The sequence below is a fragment of the Phyllopteryx taeniolatus genome, chromosome 4, assembly GCF_024500385.1.
Source record: "Phyllopteryx taeniolatus isolate TA_2022b chromosome 4, UOR_Ptae_1.2, whole genome shotgun sequence".
Taxonomy (NCBI): Eukaryota; Metazoa; Chordata; class Actinopteri; order Syngnathiformes; family Syngnathidae; genus Phyllopteryx; species Phyllopteryx taeniolatus.
Window position 1 is genome coordinate 10,201,317 of NC_084505.1, and position 20,583 is coordinate 10,221,899.

General features: G+C 40.7%; 1 protein-coding gene across 2 annotated transcripts in view; it reads left to right on the plus strand.

The window, feature by feature from the left end:
- The window catches only part of LOC133476232 (zeta-sarcoglycan), a 305,172-nt gene that overhangs the window by 157,142 nt on the left and 127,447 nt on the right, over nt 1-20,583 (plus strand). For both annotated transcript variants that reach the window (XM_061769346.1, XM_061769347.1), the window contains exon 2: nt 8,534-8,743. In XM_061769346.1, the coding sequence (XP_061625330.1) occupies nt 8,534-8,743 (210 nt within the window). The remainder of the gene's footprint in view (nt 1-8,533; nt 8,744-20,583) is intronic.

Here is a 20,583-nt window from a genome sequence, read left to right on the forward strand (position 1 = left end):
ATGTTGCCTTCCTATTCATTCAGTCACTCATTTCAGGTGACAAGCAGGGTACACACGGGACTGGTCACGTGTAAATTGCAGGGCACATATAGATTATAAAAAAAAAAAATTAAAAAAAAAAAACATTCAACATCACAGCAATGGGTAATATAGAGTAAAAAAGTAAACATCTAAATAAACTAAGCCAAATAACACATTGTATGGGCTCTATTTTTGTAGAAAACTGGCATATCTTGATTTATCTTGATTTTTGTGCAAGTACAAGGCTAGCTGCATGTCTTGCCAATTTGGCAGACCTGTCTGCGACAAGCTGGGCATTACAGTACAGTGAATATGTGTTCTTGATTGCTCTTGACGGGGGAGGTTGCTTTTGGAAAAGGTTAGATTAGTAGAAAAAGTTACAGTATTAACATGTAGTCTGAAAAGGTGAGTGAGTCAGAACTCAAGTCGCTTGTAGTAAAACCAGAACAGCTTAGCAGATCCAGGATGTGTCCCTAGCAGTGAGTGCGAAAGGTATTTAATTGCTGTAGACCAAAGTTATTGAGACAAGATGAGTAATTTTGAGGTGACATAAGTTGAAGTGTCTCTCAAGTTATTGTCAACACTTTAAATTGGTTTATAAAGTGTAAAAAAATAACAGGCAAGGTAATGACAGACAAATGGTATCGATTCTGAAAATTCCGATTTAGAGAGAGGAGGTTTCCGCCCAACAGTGACAATATACTATAAAATATGTCTGTTGTCTCAAATTTTCTGCATGATGCACATCGACATTTACACATTATGCTGTGGAACCTGTGTCAATACACCGATGGACATATTTTGGTTTGTTGCCACATTGCATCATGGATACGTTCCTTAATATCTTACGACGGTTCAGTCACCCAGTGTATTTGTTAACTGAAGCGTAATAAAGGCCCTGGAGTGTAAAGACAGTCACATGAGTAGCGAAAGCAAAGGATCATAGATCAGCACTGGTCAGACGGGTGGTGAGATTATCCAAATCTTTTACTATGGTTAGTGTCAGGGTTGGGTTTTCGTGGTGTTGAAAAGCAAGACAAAACATGGGAAGCAGGAATTACACAAACATTATTTATTTACAAAAACAGGCAACCAAAGCTGGTGGAAAAATCAAACTAAACAAAGTACCAAAACCAATAATCAAATGACTTATAGAAACGACATTCGACAAAGAACCAACAAGCACTGAAAGAAACCAGGAAACTAAATAGAAGCAAACTGACAAGACAACCAGGAACACTTGGACAAGACACGAGCGGCTGGAGGGAGCTGATTGGTTGACACAAGGTAGCAGGTTCGCGAGAACAGGTGCACACGATAACTAAATGAGCACACAAGACATGGACAACATGGCACCACAGGAAAATATGAAACAAAACCAAATATAATCTAAACTAAAACACAGACTCTGACAGTCACATTATTCACTTGTATGCACTAGCGCAAACTACATACTTTAAAAGGCAAATTAGAATAAATCAACACCTTTCGCCTTCAATAAAATGGGGTCATTATAAAGATGATTTACTTCACTGCTGTGACGTTATACTGTACTCCATTAGATTTATCTAAGTAGAGGTAATAAATTTACAAAGTTATGCATATATTGTCAACACGCGCACACACACATGCACGCACACACACACACTGTACATACATTCATATATAAAACTCGCATGTCAGTTTAGGCCAGGTGGCTATTTGTGTCAGCCGCTGTGATTGCCATAAAACGAGAGGCTGAATGAGTTGGACGAGGAAAATATACAGCTATTTAACAATAATAACACATCATTTTCGTCCTGCGGAGAGAAGGTTTGCCAGTACAATACAGGCCCAGACTACTGTTGAAATTGAGATCAGTTAACCAGTTAACCTAACACGCTTGTTTTGGGTTCCTAAGAGGATTCAGGATCATCTGGGGAGATAATGTGGATCATGGGGGCACCAGGTTGCCGCTATCACAAATCCAGATTCTCCCGTTACTCTTCAACCGCCTTACAAAAGTTCAATTTTACCCTATTTTGAGAAGGAGGTAAGAGCCAGGATACAAAAAGACCTTGGGCTTGCCCTTCTAAAAGACAAACAGGGCGCTTGTAGAGAGGAAGATAATAGATTCATATGATGTTTGAGACCAATAAAACAAAATGGACAGTTCGTGCTGTTTCTTTTGTTTTTCCTGGAGACTAGCCAAGCGTCAGCACTTCTGGATTCCCATCTATGCTTGTTGGTATCATCGCATAAAAGAACGGAGAAACAGCCTTTCAGTGAGAGAGGTAAACGACTGATTTGTTACAGTCATGTAGGCTCAGCAAATAGAGATATAATTTGTGTGTGAGCGACAGTGATGAAGAGGTGAAGAAGAAATTAGGAGGTGAATAGGAAGATAGAGAAAGAATGTCTCAAGAGTGCAAGGTTAAAGAGTTGTAGCGTCAGAGACGGACACAGATAGGCTGATTGTGATGCCTTCTAGCCAGTGTCCATATCTCCCACCACCGATGAATCCTGCTGCACGACAACTAATGGACTCAACCGTCCTCTGGCGTCTTATCTTCCTACTCTCTCATTTGCTCCCTTCTACACTCGCCATCCACTTCTGTCTGCCTTTCTGTACTCGCTGCTGTCTCTTCCTTATCCCCCACCTCCTGTGTCTCACACTTATCCAGTTCTAGACTCCACACTCAGCCCTGAAACAAAAACAAGGGCTCTCAGTAAAGCATGTGAATCAATATTAAATGGGAATATCGGTAAGCAATGGATCCATACCAAAATATAAACGTTTCTTCCTTGGCGCATGCCCAATCACCTTTTTCTTTTGTTATGCTGGTAACAAACATAAAAAAAAACATTGAATACATAAAAAAATAAAATAAAATCAGGTAATACTCAACTCAACTTTATCTCTACAGCACTTGAACAACAACTGCAGATGTAACAAAGTGCTGAATTGTTAGGTCCACTCCTCATAATGTTCTTGGTTCTCTGTATGTACCTGTAAACAGGCTCTACACTCCAGACGAAGAAGATGAACACATGCAGCCAGTTAAAAAGAATATGATAAATGGAACAGGAAATCAAGGGAACATGTCAAAACATCCATCTATCCATTTTCAGAGTTGGGTCGTAACGCGCTACATTTACTCCGTTACATTTACTCAAGTAACATTTTCAATAAACTGTACTTGTCAGAGTACTTTAAATGCACCATACCTTTTACTTTTACTTGAGTATTTATGTGAAGAAGGATCGATACTTTTGCTCCGTTACAATGATCGACATGCCGTTCGCTACTTTTATTCATCCATTCTTGCGTGTCTATTTTTAGACTGCATCCTCGACTTACGCATAGGGTGCTTGTTGCGCCAATCACTAATGTCATTTGACTCCAATTCACCAATCAGACCACACAAGGCAGTCACATGACTGCACACGTAGCCTTCCCGAGCCAATCAAAATGATTCATTTTGGGGGTGGGGGGGGGGGGGGGAATAGCAGTGCGAGCGTGTTTACTTTACAGACTCCAAAAACAGCAGCTTTGTCATGAAATTCTTCAATTGTGACTGCCCAAACTTGGATATTTCAGCCCACTTCTAACTTGAGAAAACACCTTGCAGTAAGTTGCAGATGTTTCTATTGTTGTTTTGGCAACATTAGCCCTATCCTATGGTGTCGCACACACACACAATCACTAAATCTGTTCAGCAAACAGCTTCTACATCAAGACATTTCAGTGAATAAAGCAAATAATGATTCTGTGGGGCTCAACAATGTGTTGTTGGGTTTTGGGCAGTTAAAAATTTAAATGGTGGCAGCTGTGTGTCGACTACCATATATTATTGTTTTATTTTATTTTATTTGCTGTTCATGTTCTGATTTAAAAAAATAAATAAATAAATAAATAAATAAATAAATAAATAAAATCTGAAGATACTCAAGTTACTTTTTACTTGAGTAATTTTTTCATTGAGTACATTTTTACTCTTAGTCAAGTATATATTTGGATGACTACTTTTTACTTTAACTTGAGTCATATTCTAAAGTAACAGTACTTGAGTACAGTATTTGGCTCCTCGACCCACCTCTGTCCATTTTATACCACTTATCTTGTTCAGGGTCGTGGTGAAGACTGTAAGTAACAGTATGCGCTTCATCTTGAACTCAATCTGTCCATCAAATCTAAGTCTTATCTTGCATAGGATACTAGGCTGTTGGAGACTATCCCAGCTGGTATAGGGTGAGAGGAAAGGCCTGGGACTTATCATCCCTCAATCAAACATAGAACCAGTTATACTCACATTCACACCTAAGGGCAATTTATAGTCTTCAATCCACTTAATATGCACTTTAGGCCTGTGGGGCGACATTGTAGTACCAATGGCAGCACAGGTGACTCAACAGTACTACTGTGCATCTAGTAATAGTTAAACTAGAGTCCAAAACAGAACATTTAAATGTGTGGGTGTCACATGTAAGCTTTCCTTCTATTGCACAGGATAATTCAGTCTAGCACTTGGTCATCACTTTAAAGGCCCAGTAAAGTCATTTTTGCGATTTATTTCTAAAGACATAAAATATGTTTGAAGTGCTGAAAATGTGCAAAGACTGAGCACAATATAGTACTGAATTGTTGATTGGAGCATAAAACTCTTTTTTTTACCACTCTTATTATTTGTGGCGGGGCTAAAAACAGGGGCGTATACTTTCTGGCATGAAGCAGCCCTCCCTTACTATATAAGTACAAAGTGCCCTTAATCTTTGCAGTGGTCATTCAGCGGAATTGCCGCTCCCTTGTTCATAATAACTTGTCCCAGTTCTACAACTACAGTGTACAGTTAGCTATCAAACTATGTCTACAGCTAAAAAAATACATCTTCCATAAAGTGTGTTTTGTGTTATTTGGGCTACAGTGTCTGGGCTGTGGTGTGCCTCCACACGTGGCGCCTAGCAAGGCAGCGGCGAAGTGCATATCTCCGCCGCCACAGCAGCACCACGCCAGCCTCTGTTAGAGTAGCTGCCAGTGGTCCGGCGCAGCAGCGTTAGGGCCATCAACCTCACAGTTGCCGACTCGGGGCTAGGAGGAGCTAAGAGTAATTGGGAAAAAAATTAATAATTCAGGGGGACCGCTGTGGCTGCATATGGTGCACCCGTCGGTGGTCACAGCAGCGTGATGCACAGCCCGCTGAATTTTAACAACGGCAAAAGGAAGGAAAATTTTTATAGCGCGGCTGCTGGTCAGTAGGTCAGGGTTCAGAGGCTTCCTGGCCAACACAGGGTGTCTCTCTGCGGCCCGTGAAAACGTGAGTAATATGCATCGTTGGGAATTCTCAGAAGACACGTATTTGATTGACAGCTAAAAGTTCCAAGAGGCGGGGTTTTCAGAGTATTCAGCGAAATGCAAACAGCATTTGGAAGCTGAAACTTCTTAATTCCCATTTTGAAGCCTGATTTCACATGATTTTAATTTTTTTTTTATTCAGTCAAATATGTCTGGCTTGTTAACAATACTTTTCTCTGAGGTGTCAATTTTTTTTTTTGTTTGCTGGACCTTCAAGACAAATAAACGCCTCTCTCAAAAAGATACCCATTTTTTTCCTTAGGAACAGTAATGGATTATAACTGTAATTACTTCAGTCGATACATAGTAATGCTCACGCATGGATATTAAAGAGTTAACTGCTGAACCCATTTGACTACATTGTTAACCAAAGCAACAGCCCTAAGGCACGTAATCAGTCTATTGGATAACTTAAAGTGTGGAGTCTTACCACATATTGTAAATGAGTTCATTGCACAATGGTCTTATGTTATTTTGAGACAGCTTCTTTTTCAATGGTTAGCATTCCATTAGAGTGGCAGATGGTTGCGCGGCAATTTTCTCTGCATCCATGTGTGTGTTCAGTCAAGCTACAGTATGTGTCTAATTCGTTTCTATGCATTTCTAAATAGCAGTCCTTTTTTTGTTTGAAAATCAAAGTTTTAGATACGCCTCCTCCGACTAGACACCTCCGTCATCTGCATTTGTGTACATATACAGCCAATGCCTCTGTTTGTGTAAAAACAGTAATACTGCTCTCTCCCTCTAGAAATCATGTTCATCCTTCCTGTAGCGTATATCGGGTTTGGATAAAAGCTTAATTATTTTGGGAAAAGAAAAATCAGGAGTTAGACGCCCGCGTCTGCTTCCGGCGTCATCCAATGCACTTTAGAAGAATATAATCCAATTATATTTGTCTTGTGTAGGGCACTACGTCTCTTTTTATATTGATAAATTTTAGGAAAAGTGATGAAAAACCTCTGTCAATCTTGGTACTTTAGAAAGCTCGCTACATGGATGGTCAGTGATTGTCGGCGCGGCAAGGAAGATTCAGCCAGCCCTAGCCCGTTTTGACTCACCTCACCCCCTCGTGGTGAGGAGTGGGTTTTGGGGCCGTGAGCCAGCGTATTCGGCAGAGCAGGAAACGAGAGAAGAGAACAAAAGGCTTCGGTCTTTTGTACCAAGAAAAAGGGGAGTTGCCCCAATAGGCAAGAGTTGGAATTACAGACCACGCCTCTGATATTGATTTTCACTCTAGAATTATCTGTGGTCTAAAACCAGTGGATCTAAAATAAGCTTTTGCATTGTCTCACACACCATGGTTAATCTATGCAATGAGTCTTTCAACCTTATTTGGTGGCTTAGAACACTTAATGTCTGTTATGTAACATTTTCGTGTTGTCTGAGGTAAACACAATCATCTTATTCGGTTGACAAACAGATTTGGCAGCAGACCGGAGAGAAACAGTCATTAGTGACATTGGTATCATTATATACACTGGGAGCATTCTTCCAAAGTTCGTAAAATATCAAAACAGACATTTAGTGCGGTAAAACTGTGATACCAATTGCAAGCTTGCAGTGACTCTTAAACACCAGCGGGTGTCGCCCGTGGGCCACCAATGATCCCAGAGCTTCCAGTGGGACATTAAAAATTACCCAAGGTCAGCTGTAATTCCTCTGGATGAGTTCCTGCGAAGGTCTGTGAGTAATAGTTCAATTTGTGGCCTGTCTAACGAATAAATCCATTGTTGTCAATGGTCCCGAACTGTCAGATTTGAAATGAGGGTTTCCCAAATTCTTGGTCATTAGATCAGTTCGCAGAAAAAGGTATTTGTTGGAGAAACCAGTAAGAATGGCTGGGGGAGGACTCTTGACCAGTTTATGGCTCAGGTGACATAAACCGGATTTCCTGTGTCTTGTGGGAAACAGACCGGCTCGTTGAGGGTCAGAAGGCAGGAATGTGGAGGTTATCAGCCCGTGGGGGTACCGTCGACACATGTTCCATAGGGCGTATTCGGTACATTCCTGTGTGTGTTTCAACTGCTAGGAAGGAATTTTCATTTGTCTTTTCTTACCCACAGTCTCATCCATAAACAAGATACCTACTAAAATGCCAATTGCCACAATAATTGTCCAGTGATATGATATGTTTTCATCTAAAATCTATCTTCATTATCTTCTTATCTTATTGCAGCCCCCAACAGAATGCCGTACTGAGTGGCTGCCCATATTGCCCATATCAAAAAATCTCCACACAATAAAGCAGACTGATTATCTTTGTGTTACATCAAAATAATTTATTTAACAAACATCGTCTTTTACTTTGGAAAACAATTATCAACATATTTGCCTATTTCCTGACACGTTACGAGCCAAATTTGTGTTTGTGCATTTACTATACTTTCAATTGGAAATAATGTCCTGTTTTTAAATAAAGGAATGGATATTTTAAAAAGTTTATTTTTAATCCGGGCGGCACGGTGAACGACTGGTTAGAGCGTCAGGCTCACAGTTCTGAGGAGCGGGGTTCAATCCCCGGTCCCGCCTGTGTGGAGTTTGCATGTTCTCCCCGTGCCTGCGTGGGTTTTCTCCGGGCACTCCGGTTTCCTCCCACATCCCAAAAACATGCATTAATTGGGGACTCTAAATTGCCCGTAGGTGTGAATGTGAGTTCGAATGTTGTTTGTTTGTATGTGACCTGCGATTGGCTGGCAACCAGTTTAGGGTGTACCCCGCCTCCTGCCCGATGACAGCTGGGATAGGCTCCAGCATGCCCGCGACCCTAGTGAGGATAAGCAGCTCAGAAAATGGATGGATGGATGGATTTTTAATCCGATTCATCTATTAATTGAAAAAATACGACAGATTAATCGATTATTAAAATCATCGTTAGTTGCAGATCAGATCAAATCACATTCTGATCAGAAAATATTGTCTTTCTCTTTGAACTTGGTGAAGCAGCATGCAGCTGATAGTCCAAAGATATATTTTTCTATACTGTGGAACTGTAAATGATATGTTTGTGGTCAAGAGGCGGCTCATGTTTACTATACAGTTGTTGAGTGTAATGTACAATATCTCCGCTTATTGCAAGAATTAACCAAAAAAGAAAGCTTTTCTTGTTTCCCAGTGTTTAAGGCAGTGTATATAATATTTCACAACCGTATTCAACAAACATTACATATTTGTCTCTTTCAGATGACTCAGGAGCAGTACATCCTGGCAGCACAGCCCAACTCCCTGCACCAACGGGGGTCGTCGGTGTGCGGAGCCCAGATGTACCACGTGGTGGGAATCTACGGCTGGAGGAAGAGATGCTTGTACTTCTTCATTCTCCTCCTTGTCGTCACCATGATTGTCAACCTGGCTCTGACCATCTGGATACTCAAAGTCATGAATTTCACTCCGGTAAGAGCCAAGTTGTCTGTGTGTTATTAAAATGGCAAAATATTATATGGTTCTGTGCTCCTGAAGGAGTTTATGTGAGGAACGCTCTTAGGGGTGGTAAAAGAAAGGTGGCACTATTTGTAAGCCAACCAAAAATATGCTCCAAAAACTTGTTCGTTTATCAATGGTATGGATTCTGCTCTTATCGCTCAATTGTTTAGTTTTAGAGACTATCCCAATCATGGCATGGTCCACAAGGACATCAGTATAAAAAGAGTCAAATAATTCTGGATCTAACTACTGAAGTATGTGATTCTAGGTTGCTGCGGCAATTATTTCATGCTAGAGTTCTGTCAAAACAATTTTGATCCCATTGTAAGAAGAGCAGACTTTCTACATCACAAACTCTCGCCAATCAGAATGGGTTCATCTCCTTTGAAGCTCGACTCTATAAGCATATTATCCAAGGGTTACCGCACCCAAACAACAAATATCCTATATCGCCTCAAGGCGTCCAAGACTAAACCTTGATGGCTTGTATGCAAATAGTGCAGCATTTCACCTGGTTTATGTTTCATTATACGTAAGAGAATATAAGAGGGGCAATAAAACAATTAAATATAAAAGAAAGGAGGGATGCAGTTAAAAAATATGTATGCCTGCGGGAAGGCAGCCAGCACAAGGTATAAATAGAGCAGATGATATTTCATAGGCTAACAGTGTGAAAAACAATATGGAAAACCAAAAGACTGGAGTCATAAAGGGAAGAGGCGAGAAAAGAGAAAGAAACAATAAAAACAAGTCAATGTGGAATAAGTCAAGCATGATATGAATACTTTAAAGTGCAACCCATATACACTAATAAACTCTTTTCATCATTAGGAGAAATATATACATCACAATACGTATAGTCAATGTTTACACTTTAAAGGACAGTATATCACCAATATCTATATGTTGGGACCGTCAAGAATAAATTGTTTTAATTTTTAACAGTAACATGTCTTGATTTTGTCATGAACAGGGTTTTTTGAAGGCAAGGAAGGCAAGGCAAAACGTGGAGGACCCAAGTGCAGGGAAGCAGAGAGGCAAGGCAGGAGGTGCAGGAATATAAAATAAAAAATTCTCATTTCCAAAAAAGGCAAACAAGGATCAAGGAGGTTATGCTAAATCAACAAAAGTCCAAACATCTAAATAAAAAGTAACAAAGAGAAACTAGGGAACAAAGAAAACAGGAAAGGAGACATGACTAGTGCTATAACTGACGACTTCCAACTCTTGAAAATGGGCTGCAGTTCTCCTCCAAATCGGGGGTGTCGGTACGGCTGGTATTGGCTAGGACAGCACAGGGTGGAGTTTCCTCTGCATTTTATGGCCAATTCCGGTAGTAGTTTCCACCTTCGCTGCCACTCCAACACCTCTAAACCTACCGCTGTGGAAATTTCACGCCAGGAGTTCGCTGACATTTGTGGATCTTTGTAATTTTTTGTGCTAGCATGATAACGATGCACATATTTGCGCACCTCCTCGCACAGCCTCTCCTCAATCTGTTCCATGTTTTGTATTTTAAAGATGTCGGTATTGTGGAACCAAGGGGAAACCTGAGTACGTCATCACAACATGTGACTAAAATGGACCAATCACGAGTGATGATCTCCGTGGGCATTCTGCGCACGGTGACAATTTGTGTCGTGTGCGTGTCTAGTGTCGCATAGGGGCTGCATAGTTGGTGTGCGGCCCAATACGTCGGTCACATGATGCAATGCGGGCGTGGGAGTATAAAGAGGACTTAAAAGTCAAAGTTTTTTTTAGGCCAATGGGATTTGAAGATGGAGATAAGCAAAGAGGTATACTCGGTGCGGTTGGTGCATTGACATGCAGTTTAATATAGAACCTCCTCAGCCCAGAAAAAAAACAAAAGACAAAACTTACCAACAACTGGTGTTACTACTGAAGAACCATTCCAAAACCAAGTGAAATCTTCCAAAGGTGCACATTTGATTCTCGTAATCGTAAGACAAATGAATCAGTAATGGATTATTTAGCAGTTATGGAGGCTGGCAAGTGACTGTAACTACGGTGACGCATTACAACAGCAGTTAATTAAGAGACAGGATTGAATGAGGAATCAATGATGAGCGGATTCAAAGACGACTCCTAGCAGAAGCAGATTTAACTCGCAAGAAAGCATTAGCCATTCCAATAGCGGCTAAAACAGTAACTAAAAATGTGGATCTACAAGACCCAAGAGCCAAAGAAAAGTGCTTCCATGTAAACAAGGTGCTCGCACACCAGTGGCACATGGAAAAACGGGGCAAATGCGTGCTATCGTTTCAAGGGACGTCACAATGCTGCTGAATGTAATTTAAGCAAGAAAAATGTCATGCTTGTGGAAAAGTGGGGCATATAGCTACGGCTTGCAAGAATAAAAGTAAACAGAACAAAGGAAATTGGGAATCTGGTGATGTGAAAAATTAACAGAAAGATTACTGTGCAGATAAGGTTCAGGAGCAGTCAAAGGTCAGTGAAACCGACAGCTAAGAGGACAGCCCTTTCAACTTAAAATCCATGAAATTCAAGTTAGGGCATATGAGTGAAATTCATCTGAGGAAAGTGGATACATACACGGAGAGCATGTAACTAAATTCTTGTTGTGTTCTTTTTGAGATAGACGCAGGATTCAGCCTTTCAGTAATGAATGTAAAGACATTTAAATCAACATGGAAAAACACCCAAACTCCTCGGATCAGTCCAGTTCAAATAAAGTTGGAGACCTATAGGGGCGACCCAGTGGAAGTTGTTGGTGCAACTTATGGCTGACTCAGGTACATGAAGCAAAAAGCCAAACTGCCTCTAGTTGTGGTTCAAGGAGAGGGCCCCACACTTATGGGACGAGCGTGGCTGGAGGACATTCATCTTAACTGGAATGAGATCAAAGCCACACACAAAGCTCGTCAGATGCACCAGAGTCAGAAAAAAATGTCACCCAAGGAACAAAGACATTGCAAGAGGTCTTGTGTCAATATGAGGACGTGTCCAAAGAGGAGCACCAAAGCCACCATTCATGTGGGGAAAAAAAATGCTGTTGCACGTTTCTTTCGCCCAAGGTCAATTACTTGTGCTATGAGAGCAAAAGTGGACAAGGAACTTGACAGATTGATAAAAGAGGGAATTACCAAACCTGTGAAACTTTCAGAATGGGCTGCTCCAGTTATACCCCAACCTGAAACCAGTTGGAACCGTTATGTGGAGATTATAATTTAACAGTAAACACTGTGTCCTCATTAGAGCAATAACTCGAGTGGATGATCTATTCACAGCACTCGAGAACAGTGTTCTCCAAAGTGGACATGAAACACGCATATAAACAAATACTCATGGATGAAACCTCAAAGAAATACCTTACAGTGAACACACACAGGATTGTTCACATACAGCGGACTACCTTTCCATGTGGCCTCAGCTCCGACCATATTCCAAAGAACAATGGAAAGTCTATGTGGAATTCCATTACTTGCAGTGTATTTGGATGACATATTGGTCAGTTGTGTGGACAGAGCTGATCACTTCAAAAACCTGGACATGGTGATAGCAAAACTGAAAGAGGCTGGACTTTGGCTTCGCAGAAGTTCTGTAGTAGTAGTATTAGTTCTGTCATGCGACGCTTCACCTTACAGAGTGGAAGCAATATTATCGCACCTCATGGAAGATGGAAGGAAGAGACCAATTGGGTTTGTCTCACGCATCTTGCAGCCTGCTGAGAAAAGATCAAATGAGAAAAAGAAGAACTTGCATTCATGTTCGGGTTGTAAAGGTTTCATAAATACATGTACGGACGCACCTTTACTGTCTTTACAGATCACAAGCAGTTAAACTAGCTTTTCAATGAGAAAAAGCCAAGTCCACAAATGCGATCACCGTGAGTGCAAAGGTGGGCTATTCGCCTCAATGCTTACGATTACAATATAGTCTACAAACCAAGAAAACACCAAGCAAATGCAATTTTTTTACGCAAACTGCCAGTCCCTGTCAAATTAAGGAAGGAGGAGAGGACTGAGCAAGTCCTGATGGTGGATTTGTTGCATGAGTCATTAATCAATGCAAACCAAATAAAGACTTGGACTGCTAAAGATGTGACTGTGTCCCAAGTTCGTGAATACCTCCTCAAAGGTTGGCCTGCTGAAATAGACCCCAGCCTCCATCCATGAGAAAAATGGAGCTCAGGATCAGAGATGACGGTGTTCTCTGGGGAGCACGCATTGTTATTCCAACCAAAGGAAGAGTGAAAATGCTTAAATTACTGCATCAAACACACAACACAAAGACAAAAATGAAAGCCTTGGCCCGATCATACGTATGGTCCCCAGGAATGGACCAGGACATAGAAAGACCGGTACAAGCATGTCACAAATGTCAATCTCTTCAAAAAGCTCTGTCACAGGCACCATTACACCCAGGGAAAAGTTTGAGTGACCCTGGTCAAGGATTCATGTGGACTATGCCGGACCCTGCCTTGGAGAAATGTTTCAAGTGATAGTGGCCGCATTGGCATGGACATTATCTGTACCCTACAACACAGAGCTGATAACATTCCAACCAGTCCACAGTCCAAAGAGAAGGAGCACAGATATGTGAGGGAGGCCCTCCAAACCTGTGGTTACCCCAGCTGGTCATTTTTGAAAAATGCATACAATTACAGAAGTGACAGAAGCAAGGTGGATGAGAAAGAAAAGAGTGACAGACAAAAAAAATGTGTCATTCCATATGTATCAGGTCTGTCTGAGCAACTCAGAAGGATTTTCAACCAAGACAAGAGTCCGGTACACTTCAAATATGGTACACCCTAAGGACCGGACACCCTACACACAGAAAAGCAATCTGGTGTATGCGGTCAAGTGCAGTGAGGAATGCACAGATACATACATTGGGGAAACGGAGCAACCACTGAGCAGACGCATGGCACAACACAGATGAGTAAACTCCTCAGGTCAAGACTCAGCTGTCGACCTGCACGTCCAAGAGAAACAGCACTCTTTTGAGGACAAAAATCTAGACATTCTGGACAGAGAAGACAGATGGTTTGAAAGAGGCATGAGAGAGGCCATATACACAAAGGTAGAAAAACCATCATTCAACAGAGGAGGAGACTTACGACATCTCCTACTTACAATGCGACTGTGGTGGACTTACAATGGCCTCGTGGCCAGGCGGCTTGACGGCTCTCACCCTTTTTTTGCATTCCAAAAGAATAATTCATTACGTGGTGTGGGGCATGCCTCTAAGTTGGAGAATAAATAGTTGAGTCTTCCAAACAAACACTAGCGAGCATGAACTGATGAAGCCTGCTCGGATAAGAGGCGATACGTCTTCTAAGACAAACTGAACAGTCTAGATGCGATCGATTCAATGCCCTCAGAATGTGTTACCAATACAAAAAATGCAATTGCGTCAAAACTATAACAAATTACATACAAATCCAAATGGCCTCACGTAAAAGATAACCTATTTGAGGAGTACATGGAAGATTAAACGATACAAATTTACAACCAACATATTGCAAAAAAACAAGCGGTGGGGTCATTTTTGATCCCACTTATGCGTCAAAGGGTTAAAGATGTACAGTATGGCATGCATGCTCAGCATCTTCCTTCGAGTATTTGCCTTCTTGGTCCATAGGGACCCATTGATTGATTTTACTGCTCGTTAGAGTAAAAGTTAAATGGATGATGAGCTGGCAGCTTGGTGTTGGAACAGAGCACCAAGGATCTCAAATGTTTGGGTTTAGACTCTTTAAATTTACTACTGCTAAACATTGCCAGGTATTGTAGAGCTTTGCAGTTTTCCATTCATTCTAAAATGGAAGCTGTACAAAAAGTGAAGTCCAGAATTAACAAATAAATAACAAATAAATAGGCATTTCAGCTACAGGCGCACAATGGATTTTTTTCAAAAATCTACTGATTTCTAATTGGCAGCAGTAAATTGTGGAAATTATTTGTTTTGTTGGACTTTGCTTTATTTATTTCTGGCTACAAATGAGCAAAAAGAGATTTGCTTTTGAAGAGACATGTTTGGCAATAAACTATAGTGGAAGGCACTGGCGTGGGACTCAACCTGTGGTTGAAAGGCAGAGTGAGTCAGCAAAGATATTCATATACGCTCATTGTGCCAGCATTTATTCAGCACCTGCTTATGCTGATGTGTGCCAGTGAAAGCCTGTCTATCCATGCATTCTTGTGTGCCTTCCTCTTTCAAATGTAGCATTTGCTGCGGAAATATTAATTTTCAGCTGACATGCCATTTATTCTCCTTTCATCCTCAAGGTTGTGCTACAACTTTGCAGTTTTAAATCCTCCTGAAAAAAATTATTGCATAGTGGAAAAAAGTGAATGGTCTCAGACAGTGTGATTAATTTTAAACTTATACAATCAGTTTGTGAAGTATTCTTTATTTGTAAATGTGATTTTCTGCAAAACAGTTAGGAGATAGAAGTTAAGATTAGAGCCAAAGTGTACTCAAAATCAATAACAATGACCAGCATTAATTTGAGCTTTCAAAGAACCTTTTGTTCGGCAAGACATGCCTATACTAACATCTTCCACATATCTGAGCAATTAAAATATGCTCAGTGTCCTTGGAAATGTTTTTTTTTTTATTTACCGTAGTTTGTGCTATTTTCTGTAGCATTGCATTTTTGCATCCATCCATCCATTTTCTGAGCCGCTTCTCCTCACTAGGGTCGCGGGGGTGCTGGAGCCTATCCCAGCTGTCATCGGGCAGGAGGCGGGGTACACCCTGAACTGGTTGCCAGCCAATCGCAGGGCACATAGGAACAAACAACCATTCGCACTCACAGTCATGCCTACGGGCAATTTAGAGTCTCCAATTCATGCATGTTTTTTGGGATGTGGGAGGAAACCGGAGTGCCCGGAGAAAACCCACGCAGGCACGGGGAGAACATGCAAACTCCACACAGGCGGGGACGGGGATTGAACCCCGCACCTCAGAACTGTGAGGCTGACGCTCTAACCAGTCGGCCACCGTGCCGCCCATTTTTGCATATTTAATTAATATAGCCAGTATAAAAAATATCCTCTCTTTGGGAGGAGTGACCTGAAACAAGGCAGCCTTAAATATTTTCAATGCCAAATTCAGTCTGCTTAAAATCACACTTAAAATGGAGGATGATAGAAGCACTTCATCTGAACCTACTAGCCCACCTGTTTTCCATGCTATTATTATTATTATTTATTTTATTTTTTTTAGTATTTGTGGACATTGTTTTGGTTTAACAAAACCACAATGCCACTCATTACTCATTCGATCCACTTTGAGATGCATAGCAATATGCCTATCTTTGTGTTCACCAAACAGAGCAGTAAAACACTACACATACATCTTTGGGATAATTTTTACTCCACTTCTGTGTCAGTGGTGTTGGTATCAAAAAAGGGGGTAATACAAGTTTTGTATCCGCCTCCTCTTTTTAAAACTAAACTCAAAACTCACCTGTTGACGATTAATTACTTCCTATCCTGAAACTGCAATTCTCCTGCCATGTATATGTATCTATACAGTATAGTTATTTGTGTTTATGTATGTATGATTATCCGTATATACTTTATATACTATATATTTATTTTATTCCTTTTCCTTCTGTGTGATTTTAACCACTATTCAATTGTTTTCTATCCTTGGGTTCTTTGAAAGAAACGAAATGTATTATTATTATTTTTAATGATTATTATTATTATTATTATTACAGAGGGGCAGCACGGTGGATGACTGGTTATCACTTTTGCCTCAAAGTTCTGAGGACCCGGGTTCAAATCCGTATATATACATATATATATATATATATATACGCGCGCACACACACGCACTCACGCACACACACGGCATATATATATTATTTTTTATTTTTTTTCGTACCGCTTATCCTCATTATCATTTTCTCATCCTCATTAGTCACTGTGCCCCTACACACACACACACACACACACACACACACACACACACATATATGTATATATACATTAGGGAAAAAAAGAAAAATATGTACCTGTCTTGTATGGTGTCCAATAAGCAATAGACTGGAGATCCATAATTGGTATTTGATAACCATGACTTGCATTTCACTGTAAATTACATACTGCATGAGGATGCAATAGTTAACAAGTTCCTGACAAATTAATATTTCACATGATTACAGTGTCAACAGAAATTAATTTGATTTCCTCTTTTACCGGACTGTAAATATAAATGTCATATGAAGGCAGGTTACTGCAAGCAGGGAGAAAGGCCAAAGCTTTTTGAATCTTACAGAGAGCATTGTCAGCGATTGGCTGGCAACCAGTTCATGGTGTACCCCGCCTCCTGCCCGATGATAGCTGGGATAGGCTCCAGCACACCCATGACCCTTGTGAGGATAAGTGGCTCAGAAAATGGATGGAGAGCATTGTCCGACTGATTTTTAGCCAGACCATTTGAATTTGTCTTTTCCTTCAGCTGAAAAGGGTGATAGGTACACAATGTCAATTAACGACCGGGCTGCACTTTGCTGTCAAAGCTGCGGTAGTCATTCATTCTCACTAGTTTTATGTACATTTTAACAGAACACATCCCAGAAGTAGCTTAAGTACTTGAGCAAATATAAGGTGAGATCTCTGTGAAGAAGTGAGAAAAGGGTATAAATACAGTATGGGGATACTATTTGTGTTTGTGTGTTTGTTTGTTTTTTTGCATGTATTTGTTAAAAAATAGTGTCCCATTGTGCACGTTCAGCTTCTCCCATCCGTCCACTGCCTCCAGGCTCCTCAGGGACCTGAGGAGCTGATCTTTTTCACTCCCTGATGGAGTGGAAATGACTGATCTGCGAGCACAGGAAGGCAGAGTTTGATGTATGCAAAGTGTCTGTAACAGCGGTCTGACCCATGGTTTGCTCACAGCTCAAGAACAACACAACCTGTGGTCTGTGGGAGACTTGGGCCACACCATTTTACTGAGTTGATTGTTTTGTTTTTTTTTTTCACCTCTAAGTATTTCAACGTTTGTTTCCCATATGATTGTTAAATATGTAGGCATAAAAAATGTTACAGTGTTATGTTATAAGACAAGGGAAAACACTGAGGCTCAGACTCGGGCTGTATTTCCTTACACGCTGTTTGTGACAACGTAAATGACCGATTATCGAATCAATTCAATCTCTTACTCATTGTACTATTCCAAAATAATAGTCCAACAAATTAAAAAGCCAATTTGATTGTTTAAAAACTAACCTAACTCACGAACCAGTTTTTTGAGGTCGCATATTTAACTCCACGTAAAACTCCTTAACTCCAAATGCAGTTGCCAAAACACTTTTTTGTTAGTTTAGAATGACTTACTTTAATCGTCATGATCAATTCGCCGTGCCCAAGGTCTTGTTAAGCAGGTCTCGGTGTTGAAAAATACATACTCCACATTGGCTAGCAAGATTTTATAGCTTAGCTGCTAGTTAGCAGTAGCGCTCTTCTCCCATGATGTGTTGAATGAATCTTGCAATAACCTTATCCAATTCATCTTGTCTCAACGGAGACGGCTCCATGATACATTACATATTATTCGCTACTGTACAACTGTGCTTGAGCAGTAAGTCAAATGCACCAGAATTAAACAAGGAGGTGGCCGGGTGACTTTATTAATTCCAGCTCCTTTCAGAATACGATACATGAGTTCATTCACTTTCCATCGAATGTGAACATTTTCATTCGATATTCTTTTTTTCATTGGAATTTACAAATCGATTGGAATGGCGAATACATTCTTCCTAGCCCTAGAAAACAAAAATGTTGTTATTTCAAGCTAATATACTGTCAAACAGAAAACAAAGTCAAAAAGGAAAAATCAGTTCTCCTTCTTTCCCAATAGAGCAGTGAACTCCCCTGATAGTATAATGGAGCCCTGTAAGTGGACGGCATGGCTCAGTTGGTAAAGTGGTCATCTTCCAACGCGAAGGTTGTGGATTCAACCCTCAGCCCTTCTGACATTGTCAAAGTGTCCTTGAGAAAGATATTGAACCCCAAGTTGCTCCTGATCCTGCGTCATCAGTAGGTGAATGAGCAGACAGTGTTAAAGGGCTTTGAATACATTGAAGATAGAAAAGCGCTATAGAAGTGAAAGCCCATTTACTCTCAGTCGAGCCTTCAGAAAGGTCATCAGAGTGGGCAGGTCCATGCTGCTGGAGTTGTTCAGACAATATTTGTGGGTTACCCAAGTGGCCAACTTGGCACAACCAGATAAGAAATTTACCAAAATTAGGACCTTTTAACACAATAGTTGGGTCCAAAAATTACAGAATTAAAAAGAAATCCTGACCAAGAACCAGAAAACCCGATTGTTAAAAAAAAATAAGAATTAAAAAAACAAGGCCAGCAGTTGAGGACACTGGACAAATAAATGTTTTTTGTTGTGAACAAAATAAACATCCTTCCCTCAGCTCCGTATCAAGGTGCACTTTTTATCTGTTTGTGGCTAATGTCCCATGTACAACTCTCCACTGAAGATCTACCGTGCAATTCTCGATAGGGAGTTTGTACAGGAACCACCACCTGCCTATCGGGGAAACAAAAATTTGGCCCGCTTTTACTCTTTCAGAATCTTGACAGATATTTGGTATAGTTCCTTCTTTCGAGCTGCCTCAAACTTGCCGACACAGGGAACAGAGAAGGAGCGCAACCAACCTTCGTACTCATGCCAGTCCTCAATTGCTATACAGATGAGCATGGATGGTAATCTATAGTGAGGACTTTCGCTCCACTGTTCTGAAAATGTCTTCCTCGGAGGATGTGGTAGTAAATAGCAGACTTCTTTGTGGACTCTCTCAGTGAATCTGATGGAAATCAAATTGGTTTATTTCTCAGTGTCTCTGGTGATGTTGCCATCCACCTTATTAGTTTTGTCCACCCAGATTTCCAGAAACTAGTGCCCAGGATACCAGACTGAAGCATTTGGGTCTTGACAAAGTTATTTTGAAAAAAGGGTTTTTCTAACAGTCACATGCCAGGGTTTATTGTCTGGCTTTGGGGATTTGCCAGGCCTGAAACATGGAGTAACAGAGAGGTATTAGTTTTTTAGATTTAAATAAATAAATACATAAATAAATAAATCCAAGATGGCTCTCTGGATATCTTCTATCACATACACTATGTTGCCAAAAGTATTTGCTCACCTGCCTTGACTCACATGATTGTAGTGATATCCCTTTCGAAATCCACATGGTTTAAAATTATATTAATCTACTCTTTGCAGATGTAACAGCTTCAACTCTTGTAGGAAGTCTTTCAACAACGTTTAGAAGTGAGTGTGTGGGAATTTTTGTCAATTCTTCCAGGAGCATATTTGTGAGGGCACACACTGATGTTGGACGAGAAGGCCTGGCTCACTGTCAGAATCATCTTTATTTTGCCAAGTATGTCAAAAACACACAAGAAATTTGTCTCCGGTAGTTGAAGCCGCTCTAGTACAACAACAGAAAAACAACAGCTTTCATGTATTATAGTATTTGTCCGGCACTGTCTGCACAAACGTGGATATTTCAGCCCACTTCTAACTTAAGAAAACACCTTGCGGTAAATTGCAGATGTTTTGGAAGTCCATATTAGCCCACATGAGCCCTATTCTATCACCAGCAAATGTAAAACATGCATCTCTTGGGGTACGTGATAATCTCACTCACACTGTACAAATGCACACACACACACACACACACGTTTTTCTCATTTTGTCAGTAACAGTTCTGACCTCAGGTAATGGGAGAGTCCGGCGTGAAATGTACTGCCCTCCTTTGACACACACACACACACACACAGACATGCACCCAC